Below are 20,390 nucleotides of genomic sequence, written 5' to 3' on the forward strand. Positions count from 1 at the left end.
AATCTGTATGTTTTACATAATAACAAAATGAATAAATATTACTGATTGCATGACAACCTCCTCTAACTGTCCTTTGGAAAGGATAATCGTTTCAGACATTCAGCATGCTTAATAGTTCAGAATCAGACTGTCGTTTTTACAATAGTCTGTTGTTTATTATTTACAAAAAAATACAAAACATTTTCACCATGATTCATGGAGACAGTGTAGGATTATTTTGATTTGTTTCCTGATGTATGTGATGTATGTTTTGTGTCTGTAAAGCAAATTCCTGCAATCAACTACCTACATCTTATCTCTCACTCACTGCGCTGCAAAAACAGAAAGATCAAACAGTCGTATTACAGATGGTGTCACATATTTGTGAATCCATAACTACGTGTATTCAGGCATCTTGGCATGCAGAGACCCTGCAGCTGTTGAGGGGAGGACTGTCAGCGGGAGTGTATTTATGTCAGATCTATGCCAACATTTGTCAGTTACAAAGAAAGGTTTGGGCAGTAATTAACTGTCTTTTAATTTATCAATTAAAAGCTCAACTCGGACCTCAAAAGCTTTACTCAGAATGTATTCTCTGGAATAAATCTTCTCGAATTCTTCCGTTTAAAAATGTATTACTAACTGGTCTGCAGGAGGCAGCATTGCAGCCGACAGTGCATTTACCTGTCGGATTTCCTTGGTAAAAGAAGAAGAGAAGTAGGAAGACTTCCCTGTGGCCAATAATTCATTCCTCTTTGGAAACAGTTAAAGGAAAGCACCGTCTCCTGCCTCGACATGTCTACAGCGTACAAAAACAGGTGAGAGGCATTCAAATCTCTGCCCTCGTGAGGGATATAGGGCGCGCGCACATACTGAAGCTGTTTATTTCAGCAGCTAGCCTCCAAAGCGTAGAATTAGCATTAGCAGCCCCGCTGACCAGACACGAGCCCAGTTACAGCCGCTGGAACACGCGCATTGTGAACGCTAATATGGGTTTTTCAGCTAAAAAAAGAGTCACCGTTAGTATCGCAGATGGAAAGCGCGCAGGGTGCTTTGTAAACTCAAGTATTCAGGTATTATGCTACCTCCGTGTTAGCACATCAGGTGACACAACTTCCTCCACTCCCAAAAGGCTAACAATTAGCCACTGTCCGGCTAACGGTATGTGCTGACTTTGTTTGTGTCACCGAAAGATTGACAATAAATCAGCTGTTCACACATAAACACTAGACCTGAACGGAAATTCAAACACATGTGCTTACTACAAACGAACCCGGCCCTCTGACCTGATAACTGCTCGACAAAAAGACCTTAGTAATGCCTTTTTATGGGTTTTTTTTCTCTTTTGCTTTTTCTTTATTGAGCAAATCTTTTTCGTTAACAGTACATATTTTACAGAAGCTGACAATATTACCATGTCTTTGCTGTCAATGTAATAATCAAATCTCAGAGTAAATAGAGCCAAGTAAAGACTCGAAAACGATGTAAACACAAGCTGAAAATTTGACAGAGGAAGGACTGTTACACAAATGGCAGATTCTTATAATATGAAAAGCAGGGTGTTTTCTGTTTAAAGTCTCCTTTAGATTTCAGGGAAAAGGGCCAATGGGGCGAATGTAGTAGGAAAAATAGTTACTGAGAAAACCCCCAAATTTGTTAGAAGAAAATAGCAAATTTTGGAGGGACAAATGGGAACATTACAAGGAAATAATAGGAAGAATAATAGGTCTACAAGGAAGAAATGTTTAATTTCTGAGGGAACAATAGCAAATTTCTGTGAAAATGTTGAGGAAATAAAACAAAATTAATAAGGAAATAACAGTCAAATTCTTGAGGTGGAACATTTTTGAGGGAAAAGTGACACATTTGTGGGGGCGGCATCAGTTTTGTTTAAATAAAAGGCACATTTCTGAGTCAAAAATACACCCAAGTGAGAAGAAAATGGAAGATTTAAGGGAAATAATCAACTTGGAGAGGAAAAATGGCAAACGTATGGAGAGAGAAAAACCCAGATCTGTGTGAGGGAGGAACAGAGGCAAATTTGTGTGGACGAAATGGGCAATTATACAAGACCTGGTAATATAATGAGAATAAATGGAAAGTGTACGAAATTACATTTATTTACATCTGATGAACAGATATGTTTTCTGTGCTTTAAAAATGGCTCAAATATTTACATCTTAATTCTGGGTTTAATTTTTCCTGTGGGAGATCGGCTCAAACCTCTTTGGGGAACGGCCGTCATGGCATCGCTCACTATTAACACTAGGGCTGCACGATTTTGCATAAAATGAGAATCACGATTCTCTCACGATTTTCTTTTCCAGTATAAATATTTATTGCACTTATTAGCTGCACATCAACTTCGTAACAGTTGAGACTGAACATAAAAACAATAAATAAACATAAAAACAACAAATGTCTCACGTTTTGTTGTTGCCGCAAAATGTTGTACTGCTTGAAATTCCGTCTCCACCGTTGCTCGACACTGCGTGTATAGAGCAGGTAGTGCAACAATAGAAAAACAGTTGCGGGACGGCACTGTGTAGCGTTTGTCTAGGGTGTTGATCATTTTCCTAAATCCCTCGTTTTGCACAGTGTTGATGGGAGCCATATCTTTGGTCAGGTGATAAGTGATAGCCTCCGTAATTTCTTTGTGCCTGCGGGAGTTCGACGGGTATAGGGAAGCGCTGTGTAAGGTTCCCGTTATTGATGTTTGGGTGGTTGACCGGGACGGATTTTCTCCTGTCACTTTCTCGTCATCTCTGACGTGCTCTCCGTTGTTTTTTCCCTGCTAATTTTAGCATCACACGGCACAGCTTCTGTATCACGTGGTATAAGGCTCCGCCCTTGTCATTTGTTGAGCAGGAAGAGTGAGCGCTTGTTTTCATGCAGATTACGTCCCGGATCAAAATGCGGTACAATCGTCGTCGTCTTTTTTTTCTCTCTCTCTCTCTTTTTTTTTTTTAAATCGTTGTCATTTGGAAATGAGATCGCACATAAGTATGAATCGAGATCGCGATTTTCTAACGATTAATCGTGCAGCCCTAATTAAGACTTTTCAGTCGGGATTGAAAAGTGTTAATAGTGAGCGATGCCATTTCCCCATCTTCATATTTGACTCAGAGACAAGAGGCTGTCATCAATCTTCTTCTAAAATTCACTCTCTCCTGTTGTCTCTCTAACTCTGGTGAGTTAACATTTGGGTCAGAAATGAAACTGGCTCTAATCTCGCCTCCTTTTTTTCAGGATACAAGAGTTCAAAGTTGCCTTGGCTGAAGAAAAAATCAACTTGAAGACACTGAGGGAGCTGTGCTTTAATGGTAACTGGATTTTTTGAAGGGGTGGGACTGGTAATGTAATAGTACAATATTCTGTTAAGCTTTACTGACGGAACCTTTCTTTATTTAATGCAGGAATCCCTTTTGAAGGAGGCATACGAGCGCTGTGCTGGAAGGTGAGTCGCCCTGCCTCATGGGACCATTTTAGCTTTAGCTGGTTGTAATTGTATAAACTGGCGTCTCACTTTACAGACAAAAACATACCAGCAGACTCAAAGGTGTACTTTGAGGAAATGCCTCCAATACTTTATTACCTCATACTGTGAAAAGATGTGCTGCCCTTTTACGGCTGAACACTTTACAGTTTACTGGGCTGTTGGTGTCTAAGACAACTAACAATATCAGGGAACTGATTTTCTCTCCGTGAAATATCCAAACTCCAGGAAACACGGAAAAAATGCTGTCTAAGAGTTTCACTAATAGCTGCTGATCTGTTGTCTGCACTTTCTTTTTAATACTACAGCTTGTGTCTACATCCCTGCTGACACATGACACTTCCAACACTCCCACCACATGAGACCAAACTACAGACTGTATATAAAAGCTGGACATAGCCTCAGTGATGTCACCCAGTGGTTTTGGAGTGTGCAAGGAGCTTTGATCTGTTTGTAGGAGTGAAACAGCTTTAATTATGTTTTTAACACAGAGCGTCGTTCTTCTTGTGTTTTGTTTACCTCCTTCTCAGATCCTTCTTAATTACCTACCTGTTGATCAGACCCAGTGGGAGTCTTTCCTGAAAAAGCAAAGGTAAGTGGATCAGTTTAAAGCCCGATCAAAGAGCTGGTGCTTTGATTTTATTTAGGAGAACCCTTGTTTTGTGTCAGCTGCTCTGAGTCTGACTCACAAAACCTGATGCTGCTTATTATGATGCATTATGGTTGAAGTCGCAGCTCTGTTGTGGTTTCCTCTGTTTCACATGAGAGCACTGAGACCCAGTTTGGTCTTAACCACTCTTTCCTTCTACTGGGGAAATCAGTGAAATCTAAGAGTGTTGAAAAAGGACATTTTTAGTAAATGAATATGCAGCCTAAAGAAGATTGTCTTTTCCACCTCTGATTATTTAGATTTAGCAGTAAGTCTGCTCTGTGAGCTTCCCGATGTTCCATGTGCATAGATGGAAAGCTGGAGGCTTCTCGATTCTTATTCACTTTAAATGTGCCGAACTCACGAGTGGCCACACTACACTGTGGTTCTTTTGCTTTGTTTTGTGAATGCTGCTTAATTTGAAAAGATGAGTCAACCTAATTTTAAATGCTGCGGCTCAGTTGAGTAGTTCTTAAACTTTTTGCTTCACTTCAGTAGCTGGAAAAGGACACACAAGTTTTATCAGTCATCAGCAATCCAAATACAAGGACCCAAAGTAATCTTAAAACTTTTGGCCAGAGGGGCCGATGGCGCGATATGGCAGCCTCGCTTCTGTCAGTCTGCCCCAGGGCAGCTGTGGCTACAACTGTAGCTGCCTCCACCAGTGTGTGAATGTGAGAGTGAATGAATAGTGGCATTGTAAAGCGCTTTGGGTGCCTTGAAAAGTGCTATATAAATCCAATCCATTATTATTATTATTATTATTATTATTATTATTTAAAAAAGGTGACACATACACAGGGGGAAAAGCAAGCAAACTCAGAAGGGAAACGCTGACAAATTTACAAGAGGAAAAACTGTAGTCATTTTTCTTTTAGAGTTTAAACTATTTAATCAGTCAAACTTGTCAAAGAATAGAAAATCTAAAAAGAAACTTTATTTAACTTCAAAAACAGGACGTGAATCCTTCCATGTGATTCACTAATATATGAGAATCTGATGTGACTAATCAAATTCAGTGATTATTAATCAATTAATGTATTCTTTCCTTTTCTTCCATGGGTCTCACAGAGAGGTGTACTCCCAGTTCCTGAAGGAGATGATCATCCAGCCCGGCATTGCCAACGCCAACCTGGGCCTTTCCAGAGAAGACGTGACGATGGAGGATCACGTGAGTCATCCTCTGTCGTTCTCTCTTCGCTGCAGTGACGAGCTGAAAGAAATAATGAAACCAAATTGTGCTATGAGTGATAAATCGAAATGAAAATTAGCATCACCTCCCAACAGTTATACAAGTGTCAGATTGAGATAAACAGTGTGGATTCTCCTGCTGAGTGCCATTAAACTGTGTCAGGTGAATATAATTACAGAGTCTAAAGTCGTAAAACACTCACTGCTGCCGTTTTCAACTCGAGCACTCAGCAAGCAGGAGTTTGGTCTGATTCTGTTACAGATCTTTAGCTGAGGTCTGCATAATAAAGATTTTACTGGACTCGCAACATTAAATTTTATGGCTTGGCTTCATAAGGTTGTGCTTGAGTGAACCTTTAAACGTGTGAGTACTGAATAATACCTTTCACTTTGTGATTGCTGCCCACACTGGGCACAGACTGTGTGCAGTAATTTATATTTGCACGATGGCACACAGTGTAGCATAAACTAGAGCTGTTACAGAGGCTTTTTAAACAACCAAATCCATCACAATGAGTGCCTACCATGAATTAATTTGGGGGCGACTGTGGCTCAGGGGGTTGGGAATCGCATCTGTAACCGGAAGGTCGCTGGTTCGATCCCTGGGCTCTCTGTCCTGGTCGTTGTGTCCTTGGGCAAGACGCTTTACCCTACCGCCTACTGGTGATGGCCAGAGGGGCCGATGGCGCGACATGGCAGCCTGGCTTCTGTCAGTCTGCCCCAGGGCAGCTGTGGCTACAACTGTAGCTGCCTCCACCAGTGTATGAATGTGAGAGTGACTGAATAGTCGTATTGTAAAGCACTTTGGCTGCCTTGAAAAGCGCTATGCAAATCCAATCCATTATTATTATTATTATTATTATTATTATTATTATTATTATTATTATTATCATTATTTATCACTCATATGCACATGGCTGTGCTTCATCTGTTTGACTCTAAAAACGTGGGAGTCAGAGTCTGAAGTGATAAGAAGCCAAGTTATCTCCATGCACACAGTGCACACACGCAGCAGCGTGATTCTGAAACTGTCGGATTTATATTTTGAAGTCACTTTAAAGTCAAATTTGCTCTGCAGTCAGATAAACGCTGAAGAGATGTACAGCACGTCCTTACAGATCACAGAAATATAGATCACCTTCTCCTGTGGCTCTTTGTCATGAGCCACTTGTCTTGACGAGTTTGATTGAATAGTTTTTATCTGATCTGATTCTTTTCAGCCTCTGAATCCAAACCCTGACAGCAGGTGGAACACCTACTTTAAAGATAATGAAATTCTGCTGCAGATCGACAAAGACGTGAGGTAAACACCTTTACCAGCTGTTCTGTTACTTCTGTTAAATAACAGTAATGTGAATGTGAGTGTTCACCTGCAGGCGGCTGTACCCGGACATGGCGTTCTTCCAGCGCCCCACAGAGTACCCCTGTCAGCTGATCCTGGACCCTCAGAACGACTACGAGACACTGCGTCGCCGAGTGGAGCAGACGACGCTGAAGGCACAAACGGTGAACTGCAACCGCAGCGGGGTCACCAATGTAAGCCTACATCCAGGGCATGAATGCGATTGTGGGGTCCAGCTCAGTTTTGCTGATTCAGGCCCATCTGTCGAATTTTGACTTTTCTGCCCCGCTTACAGTACAAACAGGTTAGTTCAGGTACAGTGACGCGCTGAAACAAAACCATCATCCTGGTATTAACAGCAGGAAGGGTTGAAGTTACTCACACGGCCTACATCAAAGCTGACACCGGTACAGCTGAGAAAAGAAAACAGTTAATGACTAAGAATTCATCTCATTAGAAATGTAATAGGAATGTATAACTTATGATGGAATGATGATGGCCATCGTCAGCTATTTACATTCGTTTGTTGTACATGACTTTTCTGTAAACATTTATCCACCTATAAATCACAGACCTGAATTACTGCTTAATTACTGCAACATTACATAAAGTTTTTAAAACTACACGTTTACACAGTCGCTTAAAGAGGAAATGGTGCAGCATTTTTCTACAGGTCAGGCATTTTAACCCTCAGGTTAATATCTGTAAAAGGGGTTTTAATTAACTTAGAAATTTAGATGTAAATGACTGAAAGGGCAATACTTTACCTCAAAGGAATGATCGTGGTTCTTTGGATAATATCTAGACAGATTCCTCTCTCTGCCGTGACCGTCTTTCAACCTCAGTTAATGGTGAAAAATGTAGATCATGTCCTGTACCAGGCAGGAAATAAAAACTTGGCAGTTGTTAAAACTTAAACCCCCTGATGACTGCTAAAACGTGCACATAATGTGTAAACGTTAAGTTTGAGTTATGTGCAGAAAAAGTGTGTGTTCACAAAGCAGCCTTGGTCACACAGTTTGTGTGTACAAAGAAACAGTAGTTTTATTCAGAGGGCAGCAAGATTATTTATGTAGTGGAGAAACCCTGCTCATGTGGATATGACTAATCAGCATGAGCACCATGTCTCCATTTGTTTCACATCTATTTGATATTTGGTAACATTTACAGACATAACTGGCATAAATCAGGTGTTTCCTTCGCCAGTAAACGATAATAACATGGGCACATGTCTAATTGTCATTAATAGCATGTGTTCTGTGATAATAAGAATATTTTATGTGTTTGGCATATTTGCATTACAGTTTTGTCTGTTAGCATAAAAAATTAGAAGCGGCGTTAATCCTTGCTTCCATGTGATTGGCTGATTAGATATTACTGTTGCTATGCAGTTGTACAGGTGTGCCTAACAAAGTGGCCATTGAGTGTATGTTACTTAAAATCTGTTTCGGATCAGCTGTGTCTTGTTTTCTCAGGTGAGTTCACCTGGAAAGGCGCTGAACCTGTATCCATCTAACGAGTACGAGGTGCTGCCCAATGGCAGTGAAGCCCACTGGGAGGTGGTAGAGCGGATCCTCTTCATTTATGCCAAACTGAACCCTGGCATCGCCTACGTCCAGGGCATGAATGAGATTGTGGGGCCAATTTACTACACGTTTGCCACAGATCCCAACAGCGAGTGGAAAGGTTTGTAACGTTTAAAAGGGGAAAAAAGCTTACATAAACTCTGTTTTCCTTTTGGTGATTTTTTTTTTTGTTTGTTTGTTTTTTTACTGCGGCATCTCACAGAGCACGCTGAGGCAGACACCTTCTTCTGTTTCACCAATCTGATGTCGGAGAACAGAGATAACTTCATCAAGAGCCTGGACGACTCTCAGTGTGGCATTACCTACAAGATGGAGAGTGTGTACTCCATGCTCAAAGACAAAGACATGGAGCTATATCTTAAGCTGGTAAGGTTCACCTTTAACACATTTCTTGTTCCTTCCACTAAACACAGACGCAAACAAGTATTTTCTTCAATAACTCAATTACCAAATTGACTTGAATATGCTTTGTAACCAGGGTTTTAATAGTTTTGCAATATTCATTAGTTTTTATTTTTATTTAGTTTTGACTTCAGGTTTTCAATTTTATATCAGTTTTAATTAGTTTTTACCAATTGTTTGCTAGTTTAGTTTTTATTTTTTTGAAAATCCTTAGTTTCAGTTTAGTTTTGATTAGTTTCAGTTATAGTTTTAGTTGTTTGCAATAATTACGTGCAGCAAAATCCCAGTTTCATCATATCAGTCATGCTCTTCTGCTTATCCTTGGGTATGTTGCTATTCCAGCTACCATACCCTGCACCCTGGACAGGTTGCCTGTCTGTCGCAGGGCTAACACGCAGAGACAGACAACTCACATTCCCAACTATGGGTTCTTTAAATAAATAAATTAGGGCAGATGAACAACCATTGATACCAGGCAACTATAAAATGTATATCTTGGCCCCACTGAGACTATTAACTCTTGCAGCACCGGGTATTCGTAATTTTGGTTCAAGTGAATTGATAAACTTTTTGAAGGCAGTTGACTCACACAGTTATGTAGACATCCCCGTCCTGTTGTCTCGGGATGAATCACGCTGCCTTGCCTGGGGTTAGCTTCTGTTTTCTGGGGATGAGGGTTGAGTGTGCTCCCTTACCTTCTCAAGGTAAGCTAGGTTAGCCTTCTTGTGTGAGCGTTTCAAGTGCACTTTAAGGTTTGTGGGATTTTTTTTCCCTTTAGAAATGTCCCTCATAATTTGTGTCTTTCCACTACAAGTCACTTTATCCAAAACACAGTCATATTCAAAGTAATCCCAAATTGGACTCAGGCGCTTTCTCCCGACTTTTCCTGACATGATTCTGCGCGAGGACGGAGCAACACAGACGACTCGACTAACATACTGCCACCTGCAGGCATAATGAGACAGCAAGACAAAAATCTGGAAACTCAACTTCATTTTCACTCTTGACTATTGTATGACACGCACACATCAATGAAACTAAACACATTTTTGCTATAAATTCAGTTAATTTTAGTTAGTTTTGTGAACACTCATTACAGTTTTAGTTAGTTTTCCTTTTTGTTTTTATTTCTGTTAATGAAAATGTTTTTTCACTTCTAGTTTTCGTTATTTCGTTAGTTTTCGTTAACGATGATAACCTTGTTTGTAACAGAGCTGCTTCCAGTCAGCCCTTTTCCAGTTTCTCTTATTGATAAGATACTTTAAAAAAGTAGAAAAGATCTCTCCTGTCCTTCCTCTTGTAGGATTTAAATAATTTTTGTCGGACAGTCAGCACTTTTCATGATGTTTCTTTTCAAGATAATCGCCTGTAACTGCTGTGATTCTTGGCTGTTTGACAGACTTTCTTCTCACTCATCAGGAATTTATTTCCTACAAAGCAGCAAAACAGAAACTCCCACAGGTTAAACTGGGCTGACCAGATACGTTTAAAGCCTACTGACTCTGAATTACTAAACATGAGCTCTCACAATCAAAGCAACTTGTAATTTTCATGTTAGATTGTATGTAAAAGATGATGATTTTTTTTTATTATTATTATTATTCATTTATTTTTTGGTAAGAATCAACCTCTGGGAATAAATATCAAAGCCAGTGCTGCAGCACCACAAGCTAATTTCTCTCGTGGTCTCTTGATGCTGGCTCTAAAAGCGAGTTAGTCCCCATACAGGGAGTGCAGAATTATTAGGCAAATGAGTATTTTGTCCACATCATCCTCTTCATGCATGTTGTCTTACTCCAAGCTGTATAGGCTCGAAAGCCTACTACCAATTAAGCATATTAGGTGATGTGCATGTCTGTAATGAGAAGGGGTGTGGTCTAATGACATCAACACCCTATATCAGGTGTGCATAATTATTAGGCAACGTCCTTTCCTTTGGCAAAATGGGTCAAAAGAAGGACTTGACAGGCTCAGAAAAGTCAAAAATAGTGAGATATCTTGCAGAGGGATGCAGCAGTCTCAAAAGTCTCAAAAGCTTCTGAAGCGTGATCATCGAACAATCAAGCGTTTCATTCAAAATAGTCAACAGGGTCGCAAGAAGCGTGTGGAAAAACCAAGGCGCAAAATAACTGCCCATGAACTGAGAAAAGTCAAGCGTGCAGCTGCCAAGATGCCACTTGCCACCAGTTTGGCCATATTTCAGAGCTGCAACATCACTGGAGTGCCCAAAAGCACAAGGTGTGCAATACTCAGAGACATGGCCAAGGTAAGAAAGGCTGAAAGACGACCACCACTGAACAAGACACACAAGCTGAAACGTCAAGACTGGGCCAAGAAATATCTCAAGACTGGTTTTTCTAAGGTTTTATGGACTGATGAAATGAGAGTGAGTCTTGATGGGCCAGATGGATGGGCCCGTGGCTGGATTGGTAAAGGGCAGAGAGCTCCAGTCCGACTCAGACGCCAGCAAGGTGGAGGTGGAGTACTGGTTTGGGCTGGTATCATCAAAGATGAGCTTGTGGGGCCTTTTCGGGTTGAGGATGGAGTCAAGCTCAACTCCCAGTCCTACTGCCAGTTTCTGGAAGACACCTTCTTCAAGCAGTGGTACAGGAAGAAGTCTGCATCCTTCAAGAAAAACATGATTTTCATGCAGGACAATGCTCCATCACACGCGTCCAAGTACTCCACAGCGTGGCTGGCAAGAAAGGGTATAAAAGAAGAAAAACTAATGACATGGCCACCTTGTTCACCTGATCTGAACCCCATTGAGAACCTGTGGTCCATCATCAAATGTGAGATTTACAAGGAGGGAAAACAGTACACCTCTCTGAACAGTGTCTGGGAGGCTGTGGTTGCTGCTGCACGCAATGTTGATGGTGAACAGATCAAAACACTGACAGAATCCATGGATGGCAGGCTTTTGAGTGTCCTTGCAAAGAAAGGTGGCTATATTGGTCGCTGATTTGTTTTTGTTTTGTTTTTGAATGTCAGAAATGTATATTTGTGAATGTGGAGATGTTATATTGGTTTCACTGGTAAAAATAAAAATTGAAATGGGTACCGTATTTTCACGACCATAAGGCGCACTGTGCTAAAAGGCGCAGTCTCAGTTATGTGTGCCCTTACTGTATTTAACACACACATAAGGCGCACTGGACCATAGGGCGCATACAAGTACCGTATGCGTATTTAAAAATAAAGCGGGAGCAAACCTGAATTCGGTACCTTACTCACATTTTTATTACCAATAATCGTCATCATCAACAACACACAAGCATACAAGTGTGCGTATTTAAAAATAAAGCAGGAGCAAAACAAAGTTTGGTACTCACATTTTTATCATAAATCAAACCCATCAAAGTCCTCATCCTCTGTGTCTGAATTGAACAGCTGCGCTAAATCTCCATCAAACATGCCAGGTTCACTTTCTTCACTGTCAGAGTCACTTTCCGTGCCGTGCGGCTCCTCGGAAACGATGCCGGCTTTTGCGAAAGCTCGAACAACAGTGCCAGCAGACATGTTAGCCCAAGCATCTACAATCCATTGGCAAATTGTGGCGTAACTCGCCCGGCGCTGCCTTCCACTCTTAGTGAAACTGCGTGGAAAAAACCACCTGGTCTCCTTACATACACCTCCCTCAGCCAGTCTTTCATCATTTCCTCATCCATCCAGCCCTTTTCATTTGCCTTAATGATGATTTCTGCTGGAAACTTCTCTTTAGGCAAAGTCTTTCTCTTAAAAATCACCATAGGCGGCAGTTTCTGTCCATTAGCATGGCAGCCAAGCACAACAGTAAAAGAAGACTTTTCGTGCCCCGTTGTGCGTATCGCTACCGTGCTGGTCCCCTTCTTCTCCACAGTGTGACTCACCGGGATGTCAAAAGTGAGCGGGACCTCGTCCATGTTTGTGATGTGGCTGGGCTGGATGTTTTTGTCGGCGATGTGTTTGCTGCAGTAGGAGCGGAAGATGGCCAGCTTTTCCTTATAATCCGCTGGAAGTTGCTGCGCTACCGTAGTCCTGGTCCGGATGGAAAAATGGCACCGTTTCATAAAACGAAAGCACCAAGACGGACCTCCTTGGAAATGTTCAATGTTCATCTCTTCAGCTAGTGAAACTGCTTTTAGCCGAATGGTGACCGTCGAAACGCTTCTCCCGCTCGCTCTTTGCTCGATGATCCACCGCTCGAGTCTTTCCTCCAACTCGGGCCACCTCGCCTTATGTCCGCGGAAACTCAGCTGCGTTTTCTTGACCTGTCGGAGCTTGTTTTCCAGCTTCCTCCATTTGCGAACCATCGATTCGTTAATCTTAAATTCTCTCGCCGCTGCTCGATTTCCATGTTCCTCCGCGTAGCTGATGGCCTTCAGTTTAAACTGTGCTTCGTAAGCGTGTCTCTTTGCCATTTTCAGGGTTGTTAAAACAACGATGTCCTGCATAATGCACATACCTGTTCTTTTATACAGGTATGTGCGATTGTCCCGGTATTTACGATCAACGCCCACACTTCACCCTTTAACGTTCTCATGGTGTTCTCTACTACGTCCTCCTTACAACACATAGGGCGCGCCGCACTTTTTGAAGAAAATCGAAGACTTTTAAGTGCGCCTTATGGTCGTGAAAATACGGTATATATTTTTTTGTTAAGTTGCCTAATAATTATGCACAGTAATAGTCACCTGCACACACAGATATCCCCCTAAAATAGCTAAAACTAAAAACAAACTAAAAACTACTTCCACAAACATTCAGCTTTGATATTACTGAGTTTTTTGGGTTCATTGAGAACATGGTTGTTGTTCAATAATAAAATTATTCCTCAAAAATACAACTTGCCTAATAATTCTGCACTCCCTGTAGACTCCCGGGTTTAAATGTCCAACTTTTCAGCAAAAATAAACACCTTTACAGCTTCTAGAATGTGACTGACAGGTGGATGGTGACACATTCATCTGTAGCTGCTAGCTGTCTATTAGGTTTCACCTCAGCTAACTGGAGTCTCAGAACTGGACCTCTGGACTGTATGGTGTTTGCATCTTCTGGGCCAATTTGCTGAGGATAGGCCTAGCAGACAGGTAAAAACTGCAGTCAAGACTGAAACTGTAGACCTGAGCGAAATCCAAATGGATACTAATAAACCTTCCAACTCCAAATAGATCTGGTGACAATGGCTGCCTGGGTGTGAGCCCACTGGGAAGTATTCTGAGTTACTTTCAACAACCCAAACTAAGCAGTTTCTGGGCAATACACCTAGTGCTCCCAAAGCAGCACCCATAGGGCATACTTCTAATTCACTGTCAAAATATTAAATTTTTTTCTTGATCAGCTGCAGGTGCAAGGAAAAAATAAACAGCCCTTGGAATTACCAAGATATCTACCGGTACTTTGATTATTCATAAATTCATAATTAGTCATAATTATAAACAAACACAAAATCAAAACAAACCAGTACTGCTGTGTTTTCTTTCATTTATGGAACAGCTTCATGTTCTCCCTGCAATAAAAATTTAAAAAAGTAAAATGCAGATTAAATTCTTGTTTAAAAATTGTTGCATTGACTTCCTGTGTGTCTTCCCCCCACAGGAAGAGCAGAACATCAAACCACAATATTTCACCTTCCGCTGGCTCACCCTGTTGTTATCTCAGGAGTTCCTCCTGCCAGATGTCATCCGCATCTGGGACACACTTTTTTCTGACCAGGACAGATTCCATTTCCTCATCCTGGTCTGCTGCGCCATGCTCATGTGAGTCTTTCAGACTGGATTGAATTTATTTCAGTTATTTTTATATGTCATCAATTGGACATGATTCTCCTGAGATTTTTAGAGCCAAATACAATAACTTTAGTTTACTTTAAATGTATAAATACAAACATGCAAGCAATCCAGGTCTTTGTCTTTAAGACATGACTCTAGTTTTATTAATTGATCTGTCATCTTCATAATTATAATTGGGTATCATCTGCATACAATAGAAACTGTGTTATTTTCTAATAGATTACCTGAAGAACGCGCACAGAGCATGAAATGTTAATTATTCAGGTGTAAAAGACTATGGGCAGACTAGGCTTTCAAAGTCCGAGTCAGGGTGCTATTTAGCATTACAGTGTTCTTTGCGAAGAGGAAAAATGACTCGGCAGTCTTTGCAGAAGTACTTGAGTTTTGTGTGAATTTAGAAGTAGGCATTAGTTGTCTTGCTTCATAGATGGATATAAGTGGGTGTCATCTGCATAGAAGTGTATGCACTTTCTTTTTTTTGTTTTTTAAATAACATTTCCTAAGGGAAGCATTCACACTGTGTCAACTCCTCCTTCTCACAGACTTATCCGGGATAACTTATTGGCTGGTGATTTCACAGTGAACATGAGATTACTGCAGGTACAACTCTAAAGCACACAGTATTCATGTTCAGACATGCAGCTGATGCTACAGGGATTAATTGGGCTGGATATGTCTTTCAGGATTACCCCATCTCAGACGTCCACACCATCCTGACCAAAGCCAAAGACCTGCAGGATACATCCTAACCTGGTCCTCGTCCTCCCGCCTTCTCTGGTCACGTGTGGTAGGTGGGAGTCTAAAACAAAAAGGAGAAAAAAAAAAAAAACAACAAAAAAACATTTGTCATGTCAAATGTGTTGTGGATGGACCTGACCAATGAAGAGTCTGCACGGATGTTGGGGACAGCGTGCAAAACTTGGGAGGACATGCTGAAACTTCCTCGAAATGAGTGGAGGATGGAGGGGTGCCTTGTGTCATAATGCATTATGGGAAAAGGCTCCCTTGGTACGTGCCTGTCCTGCTTTCTCAGCCATCTCTCCCGTGGAGACAAATGAAGGTCTGTAGGGAGGCGGGGCCACAGTAATCCTACACTACCAATCGTAACCACATGTTCAACGAAGGAGCCAAGAATTCAAAGGAAACTCCCACTGCGATCACGTATGTAGTCCGATTGAGTTTAACTGTGTTGAGCAGTATGTGCATGTTTGTTCTTCTAAAAAAAAAAAAGTTAATTTTCAATGATTTTTGCTGATGTAAGAAACATGTATGCCTTACCTTTTGAAGGATGTGAAATGGGAGATGGCATTTCTGTGTATATATTCACTCTGACATCAGAAACATGAAGCGATAGTTTCCGCCTGTTATCATCTCAGCAATGCTTTCTAACCTTTTGGAGAATCACAGCAGAAGGAAACTGCTGTTGAAAGAATAGTGTTGTTTTTTCATACTGAACACTATTTTCACAGCAGTTTTATTTTTTTCTTCCTCTAGCCCAAAGAAGCAAGTCTCACAACTACGTTGGGACCAATGTGCACTTAATTTTAATAGTAATGAAATATTAACAGTATGGTTTAGTGAAGTTCTTAATTTTTGATCAGCAATCAGTCCAGCTTCTGGAAATTGCCAATGTCATCGACCAATCGGAGGAAATGTGTGAGGAGCTAAAATAGCTTGTTTGAGACAGAAGGATTAACTGAGCCCAGTGTAAGATAAAGAAGGATTATTCTTATCTATGAATCATGCACAGTTGCTCAAGTAACTTAAAATGAAAAGAGGGTGTTTTTTTTGTTTGTTTGATGTTTTTGGATAGTGAGGAATTATCTTTACATGGCAATGCATCAACCACACAGCTGCCTTTTAGGTAAACTTTCTAAAAGTTGGCATGAAACACTTCTTTTCTCCTCTTCTTTACAGAGTGCAGTTGTTCAGTCAGAAAGGAGGCTTGGCTGTTTATAACAAAATAATAGCCTTGCTAAATTTAAGTTAATCACTTTTGGTTTAGACTGATGATGTTCAGTGTGAAAACGGCATCCTGGCTCATTGCACTTTTCTCTTCTGATGTGCACGTCTGTGTCCAGCCTTGAGCTTGTAACACGTCAGTGAGGAGAATCAATGCAGAATCAGAAAAGAAGCGAACTGTTGAAGCTTATTGAGTGATGACGCTCATATGAAGGCACTCTGTGTGGATATTTGATCTGAACACGAATGAAAAGAGGTCATTCTAACTCTAAGAATTTGTAATGTGGCCCTACACGCACAGGCCCAGGGCCATTAAAGTGCAGTGTTTATCGTCTTTACAAACACTTCTCAGAAGTTGGTTTGGGCATTAAATAATCTAAGCTTTCCCTGTCTACTTTTTATTTTCTGCTTCTAAAAATTAAACCTAATCCTCCACACTATAGAAACATTACTTTTCTTCATTTACTTTTACCTACAGTCTGTAACAGTGCTGAACTTTGAGGAAGTGTTAAGTTGCTCTTTCACTTAAACTGAAAAGATTATTCTTGCTCAACTTATCATAATGAATCAAAGTGGACCTGTTCTTCTTTTCCTGTTTCCTGTCTCATAGTTCCTGCTCCAGTGGTGGATGTTCATATTAAACACGGCCAAAGTTAACAAATAACAAGGTCAGTGTACAGTTAGTCCCTCTGACACCAAAGCTCAGGCTGCAAAATGCTCCAAACACTCATTTTTTTCCTTTCTACTTTTGGACTTGCATGAAGTCACAGAGAAGGGATGTCCCTAATACAGTCATGTTAAGCACAGACGACCCACACACTTCAGTTGACAAGGGGCAGTCAGTCAGAATAAAGTTGGCTTAAAGGGGGAGGAGCTAAAATGGCTAGCTTGAGATCTAAAGGTCTGCCCCAAGGCTCCGTGTAAAATAAAGAAGTATTATTTTGAACTGTGAATTATGCAAAGCTCCTCTTGTAGAGTTCAGGAAAAAACTGGAGCTGGAAATTAGAACAATGCATCCACTTAAATCTAAAACCAGTAAAATCTCAGAACCTGAGAAATAGCTGTTTTGTTTTAGTTTTAGTGACCGCTTTTAACTGTCAGACTTAATATAACACTAACTGTTAATCTAACAATAGCTTCATATGTAGGGAAAAATTTATGAATTACACATAAACTGCTTTAACACTTTGAGACGATAAAGTCAACATTTGTGAGAAAAAGGTGATGAGGTGAATCCAGATAACGTTTTTCCTGATGGGGGAAAAACACAAATCTTCTTGCAAAATTATGACTTTAAAATGTCATTTTGGCTTCTTTTTTTTTTTTTTTAAAGAACAAAAAAAAAAAAACAACTTTAATGCTTAACTTTTTTCTTTAAATATCACTCTTCTTTAAACCTGCAATGGCCCATACATTCTGCTGTAAAAGTGATCGTAAGGTGTTTTCCCACCAACGCTGTTTAGTCTGTTTAAATCAAGGATGTGTGAACATGGTGATCACAGCAAATCAACCACACCGAGACCCTTTGGAGGTGGTCACGCTGCGGTTCGTTTATGGTGGCTAAACCAACTACTAGATATACGCTACAAGTCTGAGCTAAAAAACTTAAAAGAGTAATATAAGGTTGGAGTCACCGTACAGACACATCTGGTCGCTGAGTGGACCGAACAGTTCACTTGTTTTCATCTCTGTGTGAAAACAGACCAAAACACAGGGAAAATCTACAAGTTTACAAACTCATCACTTATTTAGACCAGATTAAACGAACAATAGGTGTGAAATCCCCCTAAACTAACAATAGAAATCAATATTTAGTCGAGCTGGAGATGGTACGTCGCACTTTAAATGAAATGACAGATCTCCCAAAATCTGTATTTTCAGATTGTCTCAAATAATCTGAGCTGTTTTTGTGTTTTTATTAAGGAAAACTGGAATCATTTTTTTCTGTACAATAATTTCAGTTTATTTAATGAAGCTGTGCAAAATATTAGGCTGGAAAAACACATTTGAGCTCTGTTTTAAAAACTGCAACCAGATCAGTATTAGACCCACTACAGGTTTCATAATGTGAAGCCACAATCAGATCTTTAGTCAGCAAGATTTTTTTTTTTCTAATCTTTCCTGACAATAAACTGCAGAAAACTTCAAAAAGTGCAGTTTGGGTAAAACTTTCAAGGCTCATATCACCATGTGAGATATATGGCTGCTTAAAACAAGTGATAACATATGACCGGCCTCCTTTCTACCTGCACTTTGATACCAGGGTTGTCCTCCAGCTGTGACTCCTGCTGTTTAAATGGGTTTTTCAACCACAAAAATATTTAGATCTCAGAAATTCTGGAAAGATTAAATAAATAAAAAAGCACCAAATTTCATCCCAGTTGCTGAGGTTCCATGTCCTGTTAGTGTACAAACAGCCATGGTGCTAAGATAAAATTATAAGTAGCTTCAATAAATGCACTGGCGTTATTGTACAAACAAAAATGAGCTGATTCTGAGGAGGTCCGCTGGGAACCTTTCTCATATTTTGCTGATTTTACATCAAATCTTCCGCACTTCTTGTTGTACTTTCTAACCTCTTACTGTCCATTGAGTAGTTAAGGGTTCAGTCAGATCTTCCTTTTCTGTTTTATGTTATAACAGACGAACGTTGAGGCCAAAGTTGCTTTGAGAGTTGAATTGAGAGGCCCACGTGCTGTTTAAGCATGTTTGTTAACATGCTTAAAATGCAACATTACTGTGACTGATACGAGGTTAAAGATCAGTAATCACGTTAAAAATCTGAGATTAGTTTTTCCCCCAAATAATCACAATTATGATTTTTACCATAAGTAGCCCTGCCACAGCTACACAGGTTGTTCACATTTCTGCTGACACTGTTAAATCGATCTTTCATGTTTCTGACTCCGCAAGGAACAAACGCACAACTACACTAATCTTTGTTTCCTGACAACCTGCAGCTGAAGTAAAATCTGCAGTTTTTGGGTTTTTTTGCATCTCAAGAAAAAGCCGGCATGAAAATGAAAGTATTGAAGTGTATTTTAGTCTCATTAAACCACTTCTGAACATCTGGAATATTCTGTTCAGTGTGAAAGAGCAAGTTTACGAAGACCAAAATTATTCTGTATTTTTACCATGTTGGGATTTTTACTTTTTTTATTTTGAGGGACTGTTACTAGTTAGATTCCCATGCTCCTCTTTTAATGTGTATTTATTTTTTATTTCGTGTGTGTGTGTGTGTGTGTGTGTGTGTGTGTGTGTGTGTGTGTGTGTGTGTGTGTGTGTGTGTGTGTGTGTGTGTTGAAGGGGGTGATGTTCTCTATACTCAGTCTTATATCAGTTATATGCATGGAATGGATTTTGTAAGATGATTTTTGTAAAACGTCTCCAGTGTTAAGACTTGTAAATATGTTTTTACATGTTTGCAGACGTGCATTAAAATGAACAATGGGATAAATCGCATGCCTCTTTCTTTCTGGTTTCAGAATAAGTCGGATTCTGTAAAATTCTGTCTATGAGGACCCTACTTCTCCTGTGGCCTCTGTAAATACTTTCATGATGAGTTTATGATCTCAGCTGCTAGTTTCAAGTCTTTGGTCAAATAATTATCATGTTTTATTTACAATCATGATCTCATTTACAGTAAAAGTAATGTATGCCTTAGATTGGGCCTACCCTGAGATTAAGTCATGTTTTACAGCAGACAGTTTCACACATCATTACTGATAAACCACATGTTTTTCTTATCACAGATCGAAACAAGCACCAGCCTCCAGCACTGAAGTATAAAAGCTGCAGTTGCTCTAATGTTATCTTGAGGCTGGTTCTCACTCCTTCAAACTGTACTTAAGCTTAAAGTTAGTATATTAGGGGAATGAGCTGGAGTGCCTGAATTGGACCTAAAGACCATGTTTGTTTTGTTGATGCCTTTTGAAGAATTAACAGAATTATCTAACATGGTGTGACAGCCACAACAAACACTGAAGCTCTAAAATGAGTTCTGAAATCAGTG

General features: G+C 40.2%; 1 protein-coding gene across 1 annotated transcript; it reads left to right on the forward strand.

Moving 5' to 3' along the window:
• The first annotated feature begins 647 nt into the window (after positions 1-647).
• On the forward strand, positions 648-15,272 carry tbc1d13 (TBC1 domain family, member 13). Its single transcript, XM_026174596.2, has 12 exons — positions 648-797; positions 3,229-3,302; positions 3,396-3,436; positions 4,006-4,067; positions 5,196-5,295; positions 6,536-6,618; positions 6,692-6,851; positions 8,133-8,343; positions 8,446-8,609; positions 14,223-14,383; positions 14,959-15,016; positions 15,100-15,272. Exons 1-12 carry the CDS (start codon positions 775-777, stop codon positions 15,163-15,165), a joined length of 1,203 nt encoding a protein of 400 aa, XP_026030381.1. The 5' UTR covers positions 648-774; the 3' UTR covers positions 15,166-15,272.
• Positions 15,273-20,390: the final 5,118 nt, after the last annotated feature.

This window comes from Astatotilapia calliptera, chromosome 7 (genome assembly GCF_964374335.1).
Source record: "Astatotilapia calliptera chromosome 7, fAstCal68.1, whole genome shotgun sequence".
In the NCBI taxonomy this organism is placed as follows: Eukaryota; Metazoa; Chordata; class Actinopteri; order Cichliformes; family Cichlidae; genus Astatotilapia; species Astatotilapia calliptera.

Excerpts from the sequence above, each read along its gene's own strand:
- tbc1d13 (XM_026174596.2), top strand. The coding sequence starts at position 775 with ATGTCTACAGCGTACAAAAACAG. Across the intron at positions 798-3,228 it reads TCTACAGCGTACAAAAACAG|GATACAAGAGTTCAAAGTTG; the intron begins GTGAGAGGCATT and ends CCTTTTTTTCAG. Across the intron at positions 8,610-14,222 it reads TGGAGCTATATCTTAAGCTG|GAAGAGCAGAACATCAAACC; the intron begins GTAAGGTTCACC and ends TTCCCCCCACAG.